We start from the raw sequence: 19,801 nt of genomic DNA, 5'->3' as shown, positions 1-19,801 counted from the left end.
CCATGCGCCTAAAGTCTGTGCTCTGCAACAAGAGAAAGCCCATGCATAACAATGAAGACCCAATGCAGCAAAAAATAAATTAAAAAAAAAAAGAATAAAAATCTTTTGTGGCCAATTAAGTATCTCTTCCACACGCTGTTCGCTTAAATGTTCTGATATTTACACAAAAGAAATATTATAATACCTAATTATGCTTTATCTTTCATAAAACAGAATAAATAATGAAGGTTTAGGGAAGATTCGAGGGCTAGTAGCTTCAGGGAACGGGTCTGCAAGACTTTAGTGTGTTGTTACTCCCAGTTTAGAACAATCTCATGGAACCCCGGTAATTCACAAAGAGTCTTCCTCAGTTTGTACAAGGTAACCATAGGGAGATTTCACAAACACTTCACAAACAAGGAGGATGATAGAAATAATTCTGAAACAGCTGGTTGGTTTAAGAAAGCTCATCTAGAGTTGAAATAGTTCAGATGGAAGCTGAGTTCCCTCTCTGGTGTAAATTTATCTCCTGTATGAAGCCTACAGTTTCGAAGCAGTACATCCCTGGAATGGTTTCCTGTCTCCAACCCGGGAAAAACAGTGTTCTCCTTTGTAGATGTACAAATACCACTGAGGTTTTTGAGTCCATTTCTAATCTGTACTTGAGCTTAGATAACTTCGCTGGGCTATAAAACCATGTATGCAACTGCTTATTCAACATCTCCACAGAGACATCCCATAGGCCCTAAAGTTCAATACAGCCAACTCAACTCAACACCTAATTCTGCTTTTCTCTAAATAGTTTGTACCTTGATTGTACAAAAATTAGCCTGGTGTTCTTTCACTTCATTTCTCCTACCTCGGTGGTTCTCAACCAGAGGTGATTATTTTGTCGCCAGGGGACATTTGGCAACATCTGAAGACATTTTTAGATGTCATAACCGGGGGAAGAGATGCTACTGACATCTAGTGGGCAGAGGCTAGGAATGTGGTTAAATACCCTTCAATGCATGGCACAGTCCCTCCTGCCCCCCCAAAAGAATTATCTGGCCCAAAATGTCACTAGCGCTGAGGCTGAGATACCTCACCCTACTCCATGGCCTGTAGGTTCTACTTCCTATGTATCTTGCAAATCTGTTCTTTCCTGGCAGCTCCATTCTCAATGCCTTGTTTCAGGCCTTCATCACATCTCTCACGGAATACAATAGGATTCTAAGTCATTTTCTTGCCACCCAGTCCTGTTGCTTCCTTGGAAGGAAATGTCCGAATGGCGCAAGTTCTCTCTCATCTTCAAGGTTCAGTTAACTCCTCAAGTATGAACTCTTCTGTGAAGGAGATAGTTAACTTCCCTGTCTGGCCTACTCTCCCCCTTCCCCTCCCAGTCTCAGAGGCCCTTTGTCGGTAGATGCACCATCACTTCATTGTCTCCCTGACTAGAACCTCAGTGACTTGTGAGAAGCAACCTTAATATTCAGCCTCCATGAATAACACAGCACAGTTGAACTGACGCAGGATGTATACCCTCACTGGTGCTTCTCATGATCAGAAGTGGAAGGTGAGAAGACTGGGTTAGGCTGGGTCAGAGGCAAAGTGGGAACTGCAGTCACAGGGCCTGCTGAGTCAGTCTGTGGGGCTAGTTACAGAGTTTGGCCACTGGCCTCATTACTGCTCAGCAGAGCCTCCGAAGCTAACCTGCCCTGATGTGTGTTTGATGTGTTTCACTGCAAGGGGTTTTCTACTGTGTTATGGACTTAACTTCTTCAGGCTTCAAGAGCCATCAATATGGAGAGAGAACCTGAAAAAGGCCAGAATACTACAGAGAGGAAAAGTGCAGGTACAATAAAAAGTCCTGGACCCATGCTGGCTTTGGCATTACTTTGATGCACAGGCAAGACTAGTGAAAGTGCTTGTTTAAAAAAAGTTCAAATATTTTCCCTTGCTTTTTGGCTTTTGCTCTAACATTTTCAAGGCTACTGATGAATTCAGGGTTCTTTCCCTGTTATTCCTCCTCTGGGGGAGAGAACCAAGACAACCTTTTCTTACAGCCACCATCTTACATTTCTATGATTAACAAGTTAACAGAGTCTAGAGAGGTCTTCTCTCTCACTCCTCTCTATTGTATATGTGCGTGCACGCAAGTGCATGCGTGTGTGTATGAACGTGACAGCATTGTCTATGACAGCAACAAATTACTTACAACCTACACATCTTTCATTAGGTTAGTCAATAAATTATGGTATAACCTGGCATACAAAATACGCAGCCATCAATGTATATGTGGATTCAACACTGAGAGATGATTTATTAGTTAATAAAAAAGAAAGGATATGGAAATCATATACAGAGTACCTGATAGTGAAGGCGCACTTGAGCGCATGTGCATATATGTGTGTATACACAGAAGGTCTAACAATATAAAAATCTCTGGGTAATAGAATCATAGGTGATTTTTTCTTTCTGCTTATGCTTTCTACTTTCTCCACAATATTTCCAAAGTAACATTTGTTTCTTTCTCCTGCTAATAAAACTAACACATTCTCCAAATTTTCAACAAAACATATGTAACATTTAATAGTTATATAAAAAGAAACTCTCCAGGGCTTCCCTGGTGGCGCAGTGGTTGAGAGTCTGCCTGCCGATGCAGGGGACACGGGTTCGTGCCCCGGTCCGGGAAGATCCCACATGCCGCGGAGCGGCTGGGCCCATGAGCCATGGCCGCTGAGCCTGCGCGTCCAGAGCCTGTGCTCCGCAACGGGAGAGGCCACAGCAATGAGAGGCCCGCGTACCGCAAAACAAAACAAAACAAAACAAAAAAACTCTCCAGATAACCTGAATGGCTCTCTCTCCTCCTTCCCTTTTTTTTTTTTTTTGTGGTACGCGGGCCTCTCAGTGTTGTCCCATTGCGGAGCACAGGCTCCGGACGCACAGGCTCAGCGGCCATGGCTCACGGGCCCAGCCGCTCCGCGGCATGTGGGATCTTCCCGGACCGGGGCACGAACCCGTGTCCCCTGCATCGGCAGGCAGACTCTCAACCACTGCGCCACCAGGGAAGCCCCCTCCTTCCCTTCTTAACTCAAATGATACCCTTTTGGGGAGCTTCCCCAACCACCTGACTGAAAACTGCACCCATCTCAGCTCCTACTTTACTTTGGCCATCATGTACATCACCCTGTGACCTCTGTCTTATGTCCTGTTGTTGTGTGTATTCCTTCACTAGCACACGAGCTCCCCCAAGGGCAGGGAATTTTATTTTGTTTACTGCTATAGCCTCAGAGACTAGAACAATGCCTGACGCATAGTAGGCACTCACTCGATAGCTGTTAAAGTAATGAATAAAAACACATTTATTTTAAAAAAGAAGTTTTGTCTTTATTAATAATAAACCAGTGAAGTTCAGTTTAAAATAACATTAAAAAGATGTTACGTCTTTTAATGCAATGTTAGCCCTTTATTACCGGGACCACTGTGAGCCGATGGAAGCTATGAACCCCCCTCTCCCTGCTCCCCGCCACCTCCCCAAATCCAGTACAATTTCAAGATATTCTGAGACTTTCCTGAAGTCTGTTTATAAACTTCTAAAGGGTCCACTGACCCCAGGGTAACAGCACCTGGCTTAAAGCGTCCTCTGGCTTGGAATCACGATTTCTCCCCTATTCTAGTGACTCAAGGAATACGTGTGACTCAAGTATCAGTCTTCCCCCACCACACCCCACCATTAGCCAGTTAAGTGTTACAGAGATACCTTCTACACAGGATTCACCAGTTAGCGAGGGTGAGCACAATGTCTGCAGCTGAGACCATGATAAACACCCAGATGAAAGCTGAAAGATCGAGTGAATAATCCAGAGATTTCCAACAGTACAGATGTTTATAGAGCACAGCCCAAATATCCGGTAAAGTGAATTTTTTGCTTGTCAGCTAAAAGTCTGGAGTCACAATCTCAGAAAGATAGAAAAATCAGGATCTATTCCACATAGAATATACGTTTCAAATTTTACTATTTAAAGAGCAAAGTAATAGGGAATATGCACATTTACCCAAGTGAAGTTGTCCATTAAATAGGAATCAAATACTTTGTAATAAAGACTATCCAGCTAAAAACTGAATATGAGATCAGTAAAACAACAAGAGTGATTTGACTGTGTTTTATTTCAGTGGGCACACTTTATTCGTAATTGTCTCCAGGAAAACTAGGCTAGGTCTCAACCGGCAGCAGTCACAGTTATTAAGCAAGTAAATACACCACCACTTTCACGCTCTCCTTTATTTCTTTATGTCTTCAGTCTCATCTGGCTCTTTCTCTTGATGCTCTCTTTCCCACCTCATTTCTTTTAACTCTTGTCTGTATTTCCGTTCAATGAACCGCTTCTGATGCGCCATCTGGGGAAAGTTATCTGACACGAGGAGATATATTTTACACTTAATAAAGGAGAGTCATCAGTGCACAGAACGATGCGAACTAAACATACACACATACGGACGAACATGTATTCGTAGGAAATCTATATCGTTGTAGTTTGTAAGGCAAGAGAAAAAAAAATTGTTTGCTTTCTTCTCTTCTTCTTTTATCATTCGGGAACACAGTGGAAGTCTGGATCAGCACTCGATTCTGGATTTCAATACCTGATGTGAACTCGAGCAGAAAAGGCACCGAAATACACACGTATGTTAAAACATAGACATGTGGCTTCAGAATGTTCCCAGCTAGGTGTTTTAACACAGTCCTCCTAGCAACAAGTGATTTTCAGGGAGAGATTAAAGGCTATAGCAAAAGGGAGTTCTATATTTTTACAAAGCTTAAACCAAAAACTTCAAACAAATAACGATATTATCACACCATTATTTACCAACAGTTAGAGTTTCTGAAAAGAGTAAAAAGATCAGATGGACAAAAGGAGGCCACACCCTAAGTCATTATTTCTGATAATTCAATTGGTGAAGTTTATCACGAGAAGCTAAAAGCTATATGGGCAATGGCAACTCAAGTACAGCACTTTCATTTGGTGAAAGGAAACGTGTCACTCAATAGCACAGTTTAAACTACATTTAGTTTGATATCTGACCCCTCTCAAGAGTGTTGACACAGTGGAAATCTTGAATAAGATGTAAACATTTTACAATTCACTTGTTATTTGTGGTATATAATGAGTGTAGCAATGGAGTGAGAAATCAAATATGGAACAGGAAAAAGTCATTTTACACACTTGGTCAACAAACACTTACACACTTCAGCAACAAATATCACAAAGGGATGCATGCACGAATGAGAGCAACACAAGTTATCTGGTAACAGAGGAGAAGGACACCATTCTCCCTAACCGGGTACAGGTCTGTTAAACACAAGAGGTACTACTTCATATTTAAAAATAGGAAGAATCAGCATGGCATTTTGGGGGAAAGTTTGATTTTTTTAAGGTTGAAGCATAATAAACGTGGACATAAATATATAGTATATTCCTAACCCCCCTTCCTTTTAGCACAGTGCCCCACTTTTCACCCCAGATGGGAGGAGGGGCCGGGAGGGTGGTAGGAAAAGGATCTGAAAGGCAGGTGGTGAATCACCTAAGACCTAAGAGTCAGTGATTGACTTTAAACAAAAGAGGAGCATAATGGCATATTTTAGAAATAAAACAGCAATAAAATCCTATTCTCTAAACGATATTAATTTGATTCCTTATGTATTGTATAAAACACAGGTTTCAAGTATTAAGAGTACTTAATTCCACCACTCAGATCTAGCCATAGATAAACTTTTAGAATATATCCTTATAATAAGGCCTTTTCCTATGAAGTAAAGTTATACTCCACACACACACGCAATGTAAATGTGCACATATATTACACAGACACATGAACACTTAAAATCATTCCCCCAGACATCCTTACACTGGGGGAGTATAGTTATAGGCACATTTTGATGGGTACGCTTGGGTTGGTAAACTACTGCCCACAGGCCAAAACAGCCCTCTACCTGTGTTGGTAAATAAGATTTTATTGGAACACAGCCACCAGCCATCTGCATACTACCCGAGCCTACGGGCTACAGTGGCAGAGGTGCATAATTGTTACATAGTACTTACTATCTGGTCCTTTATAGAAGATGTTTGTCAATCTCTGGGATAATTTACTTATTATACTTTGTAATAAAGACTATCCAGCTAACTTTCAAACATGCAGTTTGATTGGTTGATTTTTTGGCTATCATAAACCAAGCTGTCACATTTATCATGGTAGGTGAACTTTAGCACATAGCTCCAATTATTTTCTTAGGTTTGACTCCTAGAAATGAAATCTCGAGATCAAAGGGTATGAACCTCTTTAAGGTACAGACAGCCAATCTGTTTTCCAGCAGTTTAAACAATTCCCTTCCACCAGTATGTATGTGGAGGCCAGTCTCAGAATCAGCTATCTCTCCAGTATGTTTTATGGTTGAAAGCAAACAAACCAAAAACTCAAAAGATCATCTTTAACAATCCTATAGCTGGAAAATGGGAGTCTCATTTTTATTTCAATATGTGAATTATACGCATATAAAAAAGCTCCACAACAGGGTCAACAGAACTCTCAGTGAAGATTCCATGGACATGGGACCCTGGTAACACCAGCTTCTGCCCCCAGGGCTCCTCACCCTGCCCCCACCCACAAGCTATCACCTGCCAATTACCACTTGGCTCCCGGCCCTCCTGCCTTTCCTGGAATCTCTCCCAGGCTGAGCATCCAGGGCCTCTTTACCTTTAGCTTCCCGCACTTTGCTCTCGCCCACACTGAGCTGGCATTTAAAGCATGAGGGAACTGCACTGTCAGGTTTTACCCACAGGTTCTGCTGAGCGGCACGATATACCTCAGAAGAAAACTTCCTTGCACTTAAGCCTTCAATTTACAAAAGACTCTGTAGCTACCTATAGGGTCAATTACATAATTGAAGTTTCTTCAACCCAGCCATCCCACTCTTGGGAATCCAACCCTTAGAACTAAAAGCAGCAATACAGAGACTTTTATTATCAACAATGATAAAAAGACAGAAACAGTGTCCACCAAAAATTTTAAAAGCTGAATAAAATACGGCATGAAATATTATGCAGCCCTTAAGAAAGAATGAATTGGAGCCACTATGACCTGCAGGGCTGCCCGTGATGTATTATTTAGCAAGAAAAGAGAGATGCAGAGAAGTACATAAATATCCTGCCTTAATAAAACAATGGCCAAAAACTAAAAAGAAAAAAACCATCACAGGTTTAAGATCTTAGAAGTATAGAGAAATATGTAGAATGAAATATACTAAGTCACTCACATGGGTTACCTGTGCTGAGAGTGGGACTCTATACAAAATAGGAAAATGAAAATCAAAAAGCATTTGGGAATACTTTTTTTTTTTAACTTATAAGCCCATTTTATACATATCTTACATTCTACTACACTCTGTCTGGAGAATAATTATGAAGAAAAGATCACATTTTATCAGTACTTACCATTTTTCTACTTCCCCATTTTCTTTCCATAAAATACTCATTACATTATGAACATATAATTATAGAAAAAGAGATAGGCTTACATTTTTCAAGTGCATCCATTGCTGCTCCCATTTCTGCTTGCTGAATACTATTAAATAAAATAAAGACAAGGTACATTTTAAAGATTTTTTCTTCAAAAACACAAAGTATGGCTCCAAATTATTCAGGCTGATTTTCATGTTTGGTTCATAAAACTTTATCTGATTACTTCTACTGTCACATACTGAATTGCACAGATAGGAATACACACAAGGGCTTGCAGAAATGTCATTTATTTGCACAAAGCCTGTTAAGTTATTCATTCCACACCTTTAACACTGCAATAAAATGCCTTCCATCTATATTAGGTTTGAAGTATTTCTTACTTAAATTTGAACATCTTCAGTGTAAAGTTTAAGAGGCAAAGAGTAAAAAAATACACGTGTAGACAGACTTCAAATTATTTCTCAGTTTAAGATATAAATTGGAAGGTTCAAAGAAAGGTGATAACATACGAAATTCTTTTTACCTGAAGATGTGAGCATTTTCTACAAAGCTCAAGTGAGTAGTAATAAGAGATCAAGTGTCTAATGGCTGTGTCATGCATGACATGTTTTATGAAATGCTTGCAGCAGTGTTGGGTAACTTAAACTGGACAGACCTTACCTGTGCACCAGGTAATGTGCTTTCCTCAAGGTAGCCAAAGCCCTTTATGCAACGGCATTCCCACTGCTCAAGGCCGATTCTCAAGTTTGGGGCTGAGCTTGGTGGGGACATTAAGTCTTGGGATTCACTTTGCTATTACCCTCGAATACTCTATACTCTGAGTTTAAAAAGACAGGCTGCAGAGTTTGGAAATACCAAGCAGGCACCTGCCAGACACACAGGATGTTCATGTGAAGAAATTTAAAGTATCTTCTTCTCATACCTTGGGCCTTTCCCACAGCCGATTCTTTCTCCCTTGAAGTAGACAGCCACGGTATAGGTCCTAGCATGGGATGGCCCCACTGTCTGCAGAGTCCTGGAAGGAAAAGGAAAAACATTAATTACGTAAAGTGTTACTTAATTGTTATTGCTAATATATAACTCCAAGAAAAACCATGTGTCTTTTGCTTAGAGAGAGGAAGGTAAAATTAACAGGAAAATTAAAGGAGTAAGGTTTTGCTTTGCTAATGTGACAAATATAGAGAGCTTTGAAGTAGGAAATTTTTAAAATTCTACAGTGGATTTTTATGTATACATATTTTTCCCAAAGCATTATAAACAGTATCTGAAGGCGAACAACGAAGGGTAAAATATTTTTTAACAATTTCCAAGTGTTATTCCTAGTATCATAAAATTAACAAACTTTTGTCAGTGAAAAGTTAGCCATTTCAGTCTGTTCACTGTTTTTCAGTGCAAATCACAGCGAAAAATCATAAATATCTGGGTAATACACCTCAAGCCAGAGCTGAATGGCTTCACATCCTTTACGGATTCTTTCTAATGTCTGGTATCTTATCTAAAAGATCAGAAAATATATTTAATTTCTGAAACATCAGAGATCATTTCAAAGGTATGCTATGATGTGGAGTACACAACACAATTGCCAAAAAACAAAACTCCAGGTACTCTGGATTTTAATGACAAGGTGCAGATTTCAAATGTGGTAAAACTGATAACTTCATGGAAAAGGGAAATTAAATGCAGCCCACAAAGATAATGGAATGAACACAGTAATCTTGAAAAAACTATGTAAAACAACCCCATCATCTTGATAAAAAAGAACAAGCTCATCGCATACTTTCATTTGGGGGATATATGAGAAGGGAGCAGTCGTTTCCTTTGTGTGTATATACTCACTAGGATGAAAGCACATGATGGCTTCTTAAAGGTAGTGCTTATTATAGTAATCATGCTGGCGCTATGAGAAGTTATCATCCTCATTTTATTTATTGAACTTTAATTATCACTTTGATGAGGAAATACTTTGAGCCTTTCATGTAATACAGTTTGGATGTTCATTATGCTTATTAGACACATGTTAAAGTGCTATTTCTAAACATTTGGGTTTTTTCCCAATAAATAAAGGAATCACTGTTTAGCAGTGACAGCTTCTTGGGACAATTTATAGCAGCCTGCTGTGGGGTGACTCAACCTTCTCTTGGCCTCAGTTTTTCTTTTAGTGAAAAAGCCTATAACGTGTTGTGACTATTAAATAAAAGCATAAAAAAGGATTTAAATTCCCGGCTGCCACTCTGGTGTTTTCCCTTGAGTACTGTGAAGTTGAAGTCCACAGGAAGGGGGCTTTTATTCCATATGAAACACTCACACAAATGTGTGTACTTGCACCCGTGTGTGTACAGAGACGGGGGTAACCCAGTACTAAAACTAGATACTTAAACATCCTTAAAAACACATACCCAGACCATACCTTGGGAGGCAACCCACTTATTTTGATAATCCCTCCCTTTTATAATTCCTCTTTGAAACCACCTTCTAAGACCACCTTCTGAGACCACCCTCTGAAACCACCTTCTGAGTGTCTCATGATAATTACTCTATTTCAGAGTCAAACCTCCTGTTTTCATCAAAACTGGTGTTATGTGTTTAGTGACCTGCGTTTCCTTTGAATGACTTTTGGCTACCACGCAAAGGATAAAGATGTGTCACTAAAGATATTCAAATGTACACAGCAGCTTTTAGTACACATTCTGAAAAGAAAAGTTCCAAATATTTGAATAACACAGCAGTGGTGACGAACTGCCCTGCTTCTTACAGTGATTGCCTCTCAGGCAATCGGGACAGAGGCCAGCAGGGCTTCAAAGAGAGTGGAGAGAGACACACAAGTACTGTTACAAACAAACAAGCACCCGCCATCTAATCTAGATGTGTAGGCAGCAGGGGTTATAAGAAATAAGAAGACAACTATAAGAATGTACATAAAACAATTTAACCAAAATTTTTCTGATCTTGATCAGAAAAATTATCTGAGCATGTCTTTCTCCCAGGGAGAAGTTCCCAAACCATTTTAGACATGGAAGAAAGCACAGATAATCGAATGTGACCCACTTACTTAGAGCTCAAAGACTGAGAGGCCCAAAGAGTTTGAGTGTTGAGCCCAGTCAGAGCCAAGACGTCTCCATGCACGACTCATGTGGCCATCACCCCACAGTGATTAGTTTTTCCTCCAGGCACATGGAGCATTACTCTAAGCTTCCCGGATCCAACAGCCTGTGGGCAGCAGGTACTCACTTGTACAGAGGAATGTCTGGCTCTTTTCCTTCTGTCCTAAGTGTCAAGCAACACTGCTGAAGCTGGGATTTGGGGTCATTCCAATCCTGATTCAAAATGAACTCCTGCAACAAGTCCCCAAAAAGTATTTAGTAAAGGGTTCAAGAATCACCAAGCACAGAGCATACAACCAATTTAAATTTTATAGGAGCTTACTTTTAATCGTGGAAAGAAACAAACATTCATGAAAGTATGAACATATTCCAAATCCTTATCAATGTACAGAGCTGCAATAAATGCTGAAAAAGAGAATACGTAAAAATAAGCCACAATGCATTGCCATTTACTAGAAAGAGTACGAGTCCTAGACTTTTAAGAAACGTTAACTTCCAAGCCCTCTTTATTTTTTAGCATTACTGTTTCATCTTTCTTCAAACAAGAACTACTCTTTATCACTAATATCAGAAGCAGCAATAGAGATGTGTGATTAAGATGCAAAACCACAAAGACCAAATTACGTTTGACTAAGGGATAAATGAATAATTAGTTAAAACGATACACAAAATGCTGCTGTACAGCAGGGAAAGAATGACATCTGGGAACACAACCATGTCAACATCAAATAAATCAAAATAAAACTTGAAGGTCAGATATGATGCCAGAATGAGCACATCCTTGGGGCCTCCTATTCTTAACACCAATCTTGAGGAGATCACCCATTTACAAGGGTTTGTGTTACCTTTCATGAACAGATATGGGACAATTTATAGATTCAATCTGCTGAAACAGAGAAAAAATTAATACTGGGCTTAATGACAATAAAACAATATAACCAAATTTGCATTAAAAAATGGTGACCCCAAAGACAGTTTCATTAAAAGGCACCTTCACCACACAAACAAACGTTGAGTTTTTAAAAGAAGGAATAAAAATAGCTTTTGTTGAGCTAAAAAAAGCCAGTGAGACTGATGATCACTCAACTTACTTTTTTTCTAATTCTAATCTTAAGTTACTTTTCTTTAATTGAAAAAGAAGTTCTTTTAAGCTCCTTAGTCAGATTGCCTTTGCACTTTGTAAATCAGCTGATCTTACATGGTAGACTTTAATATCTTTATATAATTCCTATTGCCAAAAATACCAAAACATTAAAAAAAAAAAAGGTCCCAAGGCCCAGTGAATGGCCCACTTATTTTACAGTAGTATCAGAAACAATAAAATTGTATGTATAATCCTTTAGTTAGCTATAATAGGATTACTTATAATGCTACGAGACCATATCAGAAACTGCAAAAGATGACATTGTCCATAGAGCTTTGAGTTCATTCACAACAATAGATAATAGTTTTAGTATTTAGTGAATAAATTACCTTCTTTCTTCTAGGCCTCTATCTAAAGGCTGCTGGGTGGCAAAAACAGCTATGATTCACTATTTCCAATATTCACATTCTGTTACTGTTTCACACAAAGAGATGTGATGCCTGAGCATTAGGATGGAGGGGCGTAGGGTGAGGAGGGGGGAGCACTAGTGAACGCAGACTGAACATAAATTCATTATCCACAAGCCTTTTTTTTTAAAAATTTTTATTGGAGTATGGTTGCTTTACAATGTTGTGTTAGCCTCCACTCCTCATTATTCACAAGTCTTAATTCCAAATTATTCCCCTTCAAACAAGCTTTGGAGAGAAGCATAAATAAAAATTAAAAGAGAGAAGAGGTTCCTTTAATCAGAACATAATAATAATGAGAAGCACATAAATTTGGTCCATTGATTTAAACTTGAATCTGCAGGTTAAGAGAAAAGCTTTATTCCCTAGGACTCACATTCCAAAAGGTCGGCCAAGGTCTTGGTCCTAAGGGCCACGGGCCTCTTGGTCTTGTCATTGGTGATGGCATATTCCTGCATGCCCAGTTCCTCGGCTACCTTGGCTTGAGTTCTGTTATTCACCAAAGAGCTTCGCAACAGCTGGCCAAAAGGAATTGAGGTACATTTAGAAACCATTTCACTTTTGGTCTCTCTCTTGCTCCTGTGTTGGGCCCACCCAGCCTAGACCACAGGGACACCTAGGCAAGCAATGGCTTAAGTTCTCAACCACCACCCCCAGGCAACTGTGACAAATTCCACATGCGTCTAGTTTCTCCTTAATAACTTACTCTGCTCTTGGATTTTACCTAACTGACATTTAAACAGTTCATTTAGTTGTTTAGTAGCAGTGAGCAGTGTTGGGGGAGATGCTATACTATACTAAAGGTCAAAGATTCCATTAAGTTTAATGTTATTAAATCAAGGAGCATTAAAACTTAAAAAAAATCAACTTGTTGAAGTATAATTTGCATATAATAAAATGCACCCATTTTAAGTATAGTTAAATGAGTTTTGACAAGCTTCTACATTTCTGTTACCCCAAACAAGTTCCCTGGCCCCTTGGCGATCAATCAATCCAATCCATCTATCAGCAGGCAAGCTTGACCTACTTTCTGTCACTGTACGTTAGTTTTCAAGGAGCATTTTTTAAAAAGTCAAAAATAAGCTTCACATTTTATGGCACTGATGCTAATTTTGATACCATAGGATTTGGGGAAGTGACGCTTTAGTATTATTTAAAATACTGAAATTATTTATTTACATTTTACTTTCGTTCTTTAAAGATTTATATTGTATATATATATATCTATCAGATTTATATGTGTATATATATAAAGATTATATATACTATATATCCTGACTCATAGTTTTTCAAGCTGAGACCCTTTATATTTAATCAAATTAAAATACAATTTCCGTATTTCAACTTCAGGAATTCCAAACAAAAATTTCTACTAGGAATTTCAGTCAGCTAGCAGTCCTCTAAGGACTATCCAAGTAGTAACATTAAATAGTGCATGAAAATTGTACAACCAGTCTATTGTAGAGGTGCCCATAAAACAAGCATGGCTTAGGAATTTAGCAGTCACTGATCACTCACTAAAGGAAGGAGGGGAGGGAGGCTGGAGAAAGTGGGTAGATACGAAGATGAGAACTCACCAAACAAAAGCTGAAAGTAATTATCCCCAATCTCTAAGATTTGGGGGAATAAAGTACCTAAAACTAGAACTTTTTCTTACAACAGATAAAACAAACTCTTGGTCTAGTACAATTCCTTCCTGCTAAGGAATAACCCTGACACCAGGGCCAAGGAACAGGAAGCAGCTGCAAGTTATGCTGGTATTATATCCCCTGCCATTCCACATCGCACTTTGTTTATTAGATGCAAGTTTTATGCTCTGTGGCTCCACAGTGTCAACTGAGCTTATGAAAATCAAGATTTATCCTCAATGCCTGAGACTGCATCCTTGACAACAGATAAATAAGAAACGATATGTTCTTAATTTGTCTGACAATGATGCATGAAGCAGAAATACAACTTGATCTTCACATGCCATGCTTGCTGTTGAGTCAGACTATTATTCTTTGCTTGTCTCTGCTCCTTTCCTCCTCCGATTGCCCCCTAAACTCAATCTTTTCTTCAATACAGTGTTTTCATTAAAATTAATATCCACAGAGAAGCTCAAAATTAAAAAGGCCTAGCATATAGCGTTAAAAAGAAGACACAACCGGGCTTCCCTGGTGGTGCAGTGGTTGAGAGTCCACCTGCCAATGCAGGGGACACGGGTTCGTGCCCCGGTCCAGGAAGATCCCACATGCCGCGGAGCGGCTGGGCCCGTGAGCCATGGCCGCTGAGCCTGCGCGTCTGGAGCCTGTGCTCCGCAACGGGAGAGGCCACAACAGTGAGAGGCCCACGTACTGCAAAAAAAATAAAAAATAAAAAAATAAAAAAAAATAAGAAGACACAACCAGGGAATTCCCTGGTGGTCTAGTGGTTAAGACTCGGCGCTTTCACTGCTGTGGCCCAGGTTCAATCCCTGGTCGGGGAATTAAGATGCTGCAAGCCACGTGGCGCAGCCAAAAAAAACAAAACAAAACAGAAATGCAACCATTAGGGAGTCCACCAGTCTAATATCTTGTAATTACAGAAAAACTGAGCTGGAAGCTGGAAGGGAGACATCTTTTTCAGTCTGGATTTATAATGGGGGAGGGGGAGGTTCACAAAGCACAGGCCATGGGGGAACAGGAGGGCTATTTGGAGAACATGGCTATGCTGCATGAACTAGCTTCTCTCTCAGTATATGCTTTTGGTGAGAGGAGAAAACTCTAACTTGGGCTGCATGTATGGAGATTTCGTAACTTAGGATCATGGCATGCCTGATGTACACATGAGCTCACACAAACCAAAATACGTCACTGGTTATTGGGCCCCAGCTGCTGCCTTCCAGCCTCAGGGCTCCGCATTCGGTGCTGAGCAGTAATGCCGTCTGACAGGGAAGGAGGAAAGCAGTGAGGACGTAAACAGAAACACTACCAATTTTATTTAAGATGTGCCCTGATGGGTCTTAAAGCACCAGCAGGGTGGCCAGCAGAAAGGGAGATCTTTCAGTTTTTGCCAAAACTTGGAGCCTGAACCAAGTCAGTGGGGGAGAAGGAAGATATAAATCATCCATATTTTTAGAGTCAGTTTAAATTTAGAAGATGAGTTGAAAAGAGGTAAGACCTTGCTCTTAAACAACAAAGTCTGAATGGCAGTTCTTTAAATGACAACCTCCATCCTTGGCCTTTGCTGAACCCTGTTTCAGAATAAATCATGCTGTTTGCCAACTAGTGAGATCAAGAGGGGATCACAAGGCAAAAAACCACCTAAAGTTATGGCAGTTCAGTGCAACAGCTGTGGAGGCTGATGCTATACCAGACCCTGGGCTGTTGGCTGAAGATACTGAGACAATCAACATCCCGCGGCTGCCCTCCGAGAGCCACTAACCTCTGAAGGAAGCCATACACAAAGTGGCCAATGCAATGCACTGTGACAGCTGCAGTGACAGCAGAGGCCACAGCACATGCAGGTACTCTTCTCCAACCCAGCTTTCCAAAAAGGCCTCCTGGAGGACCTGACCCCTGAGTAAAAACATTTCAGAGGCTTATTGACCTACCTGGCTGTTATAACAGAATCATTAGTTAGTTCTGTCATAATGGTGCTCAGGCCTCTTCCAAGAACCAAGGGATTAGAATTTCTGGACAAGTACGTTTTTAAAAATTTTATGTAGGTGGATTCTGATGAATGTAGAGTCAGAACTGAAAAGAATGAATCTGCCAGTGGGAGAAGAATGGGTGCAATGGTCTGGGTGTTTGTGTCACTGCAAAATTCATATGTTGAAATCCTAACCCCTAAAGGTTAGGGGGTGGGGGGCCCTGGAAGGTGACTAGGTCATGAGAGTGGAGCCCTCATGAATGGGAGTCGTGCGCTTATAAAAGAGGCCCCTATCAGCACAGACACCAGTGGCAAGCAGGAAACACTAAGGCTGCTGCTGCCGCCACCAAGAAGCCTGTGTGCAAGCACAGGTCACTCACCACACCTCCCTTCTGAGGAGCCTGTGCAGCCCACCACTGCCAGGGTCCCGTGATCCAGGGACAACTTCCCCGGGAGAACACACGGAGCGCCTCAGGCTGGTGCAACGTCACGCTGGCCTCTGCCGCCGCAGGCTCGCCCCGCACTCCGTACCCCTCCCTCCCCCCGGCCTGAGTGAGCCAGAGTCCCCAAATCAGTGGCTCCTTTAACCCCGTCCTGTCTGAGCGAAGAAAAGACGCCCTCAGGAGACCTACATGCAGAGGCGGGTCCAAATCCAAAGCTGAACCCCAGGAGCTGTGCAAACAAAGAATAGAAAGGGAAATCTCTCCCAGCAGCCTCAGGAGCAGTGGATTAAATCTCCACAATCAACTTGATGTACCGGCATCTGTGGAATACCTCAATAGACAATGAATCCTCCCAAAATTGAGGCGGTGGACTTTGAGAGCAACTGTAGGCTTGGGGTTGGCTTTCTGCATCTAATTTGTTTCTGGTTTCATATTTATTTTAGTTTAGTATTTAGAGCTTATTGTCATTGGTAGATTTGTTTATTGATTTGGTTGCTTTCTTCCTTTTTTTTTGTTTTTTAATATATGTATATTTTTTCCTTTTCCTCTTTCTGTGAGTGTGTAGGTGTATACTTCTTTGTGTGATTTTGTCTGTGTAGCTTTGCTTTTACTATTTGTCCTAGGGTTCTCTCTGTCCATTTTTGGCTTTTTTTTGTTTCTTTGTTTTTTAGTATAGTTTTTAGTGCTTGTTATCAATGGTGGATTTGTTTTTGGTTTGGTTGCTCTCTTCTTCCTTTCTTTTTTAAATTAATTTTTCACCTTTTTATTTTTAATAATATTTTTTAGTAACTTTATTTTATTTATTTATTTTTTTTTCTTTCTTTCTTCCTTTTTCTTTCTCTCTTTTCTTCTGAGCCGAGTGGCTGACAGGGTGTTGGTGCTCCAACTGGGTGTCAGGCCTGAGCCTCTGAGGTGGGAGAGCCGAGTTCAGGACATTGTTCCACGAAAGACCTCTGGGCCCCATATAACATCAAACAGCGAAAGCTCCCCCAGAGATCTCCATCTCAACGCTAAGACCCAGCTCCGCTCAACAACCAGCAAGCTACAGTGCTGGACACCCCATGCCAAACAACTAGCAAGACAGGAACACAACCCTATCAACTGGCAGAGAGGCTGCATAAAATCATAATGAGTCCACAGACACCCCAAAACACACCACCAGACGTGGACCTGCCCACCAGAAAGACAAGATCCAGCCTCATCCACCAGAACACAGGCACTAGTCCCCTCCACCAGGAAGCCTACACAACCCACTGAACCAACCTTATCCACTGGGGGCAGACACCAAAAACAACAGGAACTATGAACCTGCAGCCTGTGAAAAGGAGACACCAAACACGGTAAGTTAAGCAAAATGAGAACACAGAGAAATACACAGCAGATGAAGGAGTAAGGTAAAAACCCACTAGACCAAACAATTGAAGAGGAATAGGCAGCCGACCTGAAAAAGAATTCAGAGTAATGATATAAAGATGACCCAAAATCTTGGAAATAGAATGGAGAAAATACAAGAAACATTTAACAAGGACCTAGAAGAACTAAAGAGCAAACAAATGATGATGAACAACAAAATAAATGAAATTAAAAATTCTTTAGAAGGAATCAATAGCAGAATAACTGAGGCAGAAGAATGGATAAGTGACTTGGAAGACAAAAGAGTGGAAATAACTACCACAGAGCAGAATAAAGAAAAAAGAATGAAAAGAATTGAGGACAGTCTCAGAAACCTCTGGGACATTAAACGCACCAACATTTGAATTACAGGGGTCCCAGAAGAAGAAGAGAAAAAAAAAAGTGACTGAGAAAATATTTGAAGAGACTATAGTTGAAAACTTCCTTAATATGGGAAAGGAAATAATCAACTCCAGGAAGCACAGAGAGTTCCATACAGGACGAATCCAAGGAGGAACATGCCAAGACACATATTAATCAAACTATCAAAAATTAAATACAAAGAAAAAAATATTAAAAGCAGCAAGGGTAAAGCAACAAATAACAAACTAGGGAATCCCCATAAGGTTACCAGCTATCTTTCAGCCGAAACTCTGCAAGCCAGAAGGGAGTGGCAGGACATATTTAAAGTCATGAAAGGGAAAACCTACAACCAAGATTACTCTACCCAGCAAGGACCTCTTTCAGATTCGACTGAGAAATTAAAACCTTTACACACAAGCAAAAGCTAAGAGAATTCAGTACCACCAAACCAGCTTTACAACAAATGCTAAAGGAACTTCTCTAGGCAGGAGACACAAGAAAAGGAAAGGACCTACAAAAGCAAACCTAAAACAATAAAGAAAATGGTAATAGGAACATACATGTCAATAACTACCTTAAATGTAAATGGATTAAATATTCCAACCAAAAGACACAGACTGGCTGAATGGATACAAAAAAAAGACCCGTATATATGCTGTCTACAAGAGACCCACTTCAGACCTAGGGACACATACAGACTGAAAGTGAGGGGATGGAAAAAGATATTCCATGAAAATGGAAACCAAAAGAAAGCTGGAGTAGCAATTCTCATATCAGACAAAATAGACTTTAAAATAAAGACTATTACAAGAGACAAAGAAGGACACTACATAATGATCAAGGGATTGATCCAAGAAGAAGATATAACAATTGTAAATATTTATGCACCCAACATAGGAGCACCTCAATACATAGGCAAATACTAACAGCCATAAAAGAGGAAATCGACAGTAACACATTCATAGTAGGGGACTTTAACACCCCGCTTTCACCAATGGACAGATCATCCAAAATGAAAATAAATAAGAAAATACAAGCTTTAAATGATACATTAAACAAGATGGACTTAATTGATATTTATAGGACATTCCATCCAAAAACAACAGAATACACTTTCTTCTCAAGTGCTCAAGGAACATTCTCCAGGAGAGATCATATCTTGGATCACAAATCAAGCCTTGGTAAATCTAAAAAAATTGAAATCGTATCAAGTATCTTTTCTGACCACAACGTTATGAGACTACATATCAATTACAGGAAAAAATCTGTAAAAAATACGAGCACATGGAGGCTAAACAATACACTACTAAATAACCAAGAGATCATTGAAGAAATCAAAGAGGAAATCAAAAAATACCTAGAAACAATTGACAACGAAAAGACGACAACCCAAAACCTATGGGATGCAGCAAGAGCAGTTCTAAGAGGGAGGTTTATAGCAATATAATCCTACCTCAAAAAACAAGAAACATCTCAAATAAAACCTAACCTTATACCTAAAGCAATCACAGAAAGAAGAACAAAAACCCCCAAAGTTAGCAGAAAGAAAGAAATCATAAAGATCAGATCAGAAATAAATGAAGAAGAAATGAAGGAAACGAAAGCAAAGATCAATAAAACTAAAAGCTGGTTCTTAGAGAAGATAAACTAAATTGATAAACCATTAGCCAGACTTATCAAGAAAAAAAGCGAGAAGACTCAAATCAATAGAATTAGAAACGGAAAAGGAGAAGTAACAACTGACAGTGCAGAAATACAAAGGATCATCAGAGATTACTACAAGAAACTCTATGCCACTATAACGGACAACCTGGAAGAAATGGACAAATTCTTAGAAAAGCACAACCTCCCGAGACTGAACCAG

General features: G+C 40.0%; 1 protein-coding gene across 4 annotated transcripts in view; it reads right to left on the bottom strand.

Annotated features, from left to right (window-relative positions):
• Nucleotides 1-4,109: 4,109 nt before the first annotated feature.
• DROSHA (drosha ribonuclease III) overlaps nt 4,110-19,801 on the bottom strand; it is a 125,783-nt gene continuing 110,091 nt past the window's right edge. For all 4 annotated transcript variants that reach the window (XM_082620682.1, XM_082620685.1, XM_082620683.1 and 1 more), the window contains 6 exons: nt 12,504-12,645; nt 10,899-10,981; nt 10,704-10,807; nt 8,398-8,490; nt 7,532-7,578; nt 4,110-4,373 (listed from right to left, as the gene is read on the bottom strand). In XM_082620682.1, coding sequence (XP_082476808.1) covers nt 4,243-4,373; nt 7,532-7,578; nt 8,398-8,490; nt 10,704-10,807; nt 10,899-10,981; nt 12,504-12,645 — 600 coding nt within the window. In that variant the 3' untranslated portion in view covers nt 4,110-4,242. The remainder of the gene's footprint in view (nt 4,374-7,531; nt 7,579-8,397; nt 8,491-10,703; nt 10,808-10,898; nt 10,982-12,503; nt 12,646-19,801) is intronic.

The sequence above is a fragment of the Mesoplodon mirus genome (assembly GCF_964341445.2).
Source record: "Mesoplodon mirus genome assembly, chromosome: 5".
Lineage (NCBI taxonomy): Eukaryota > Metazoa > Chordata > Mammalia > Artiodactyla > Ziphiidae > Mesoplodon > Mesoplodon mirus.
Note: the sequence above shows the minus strand (reverse complement) of the source record. Positions and strands in the feature narration are given on the sequence as shown.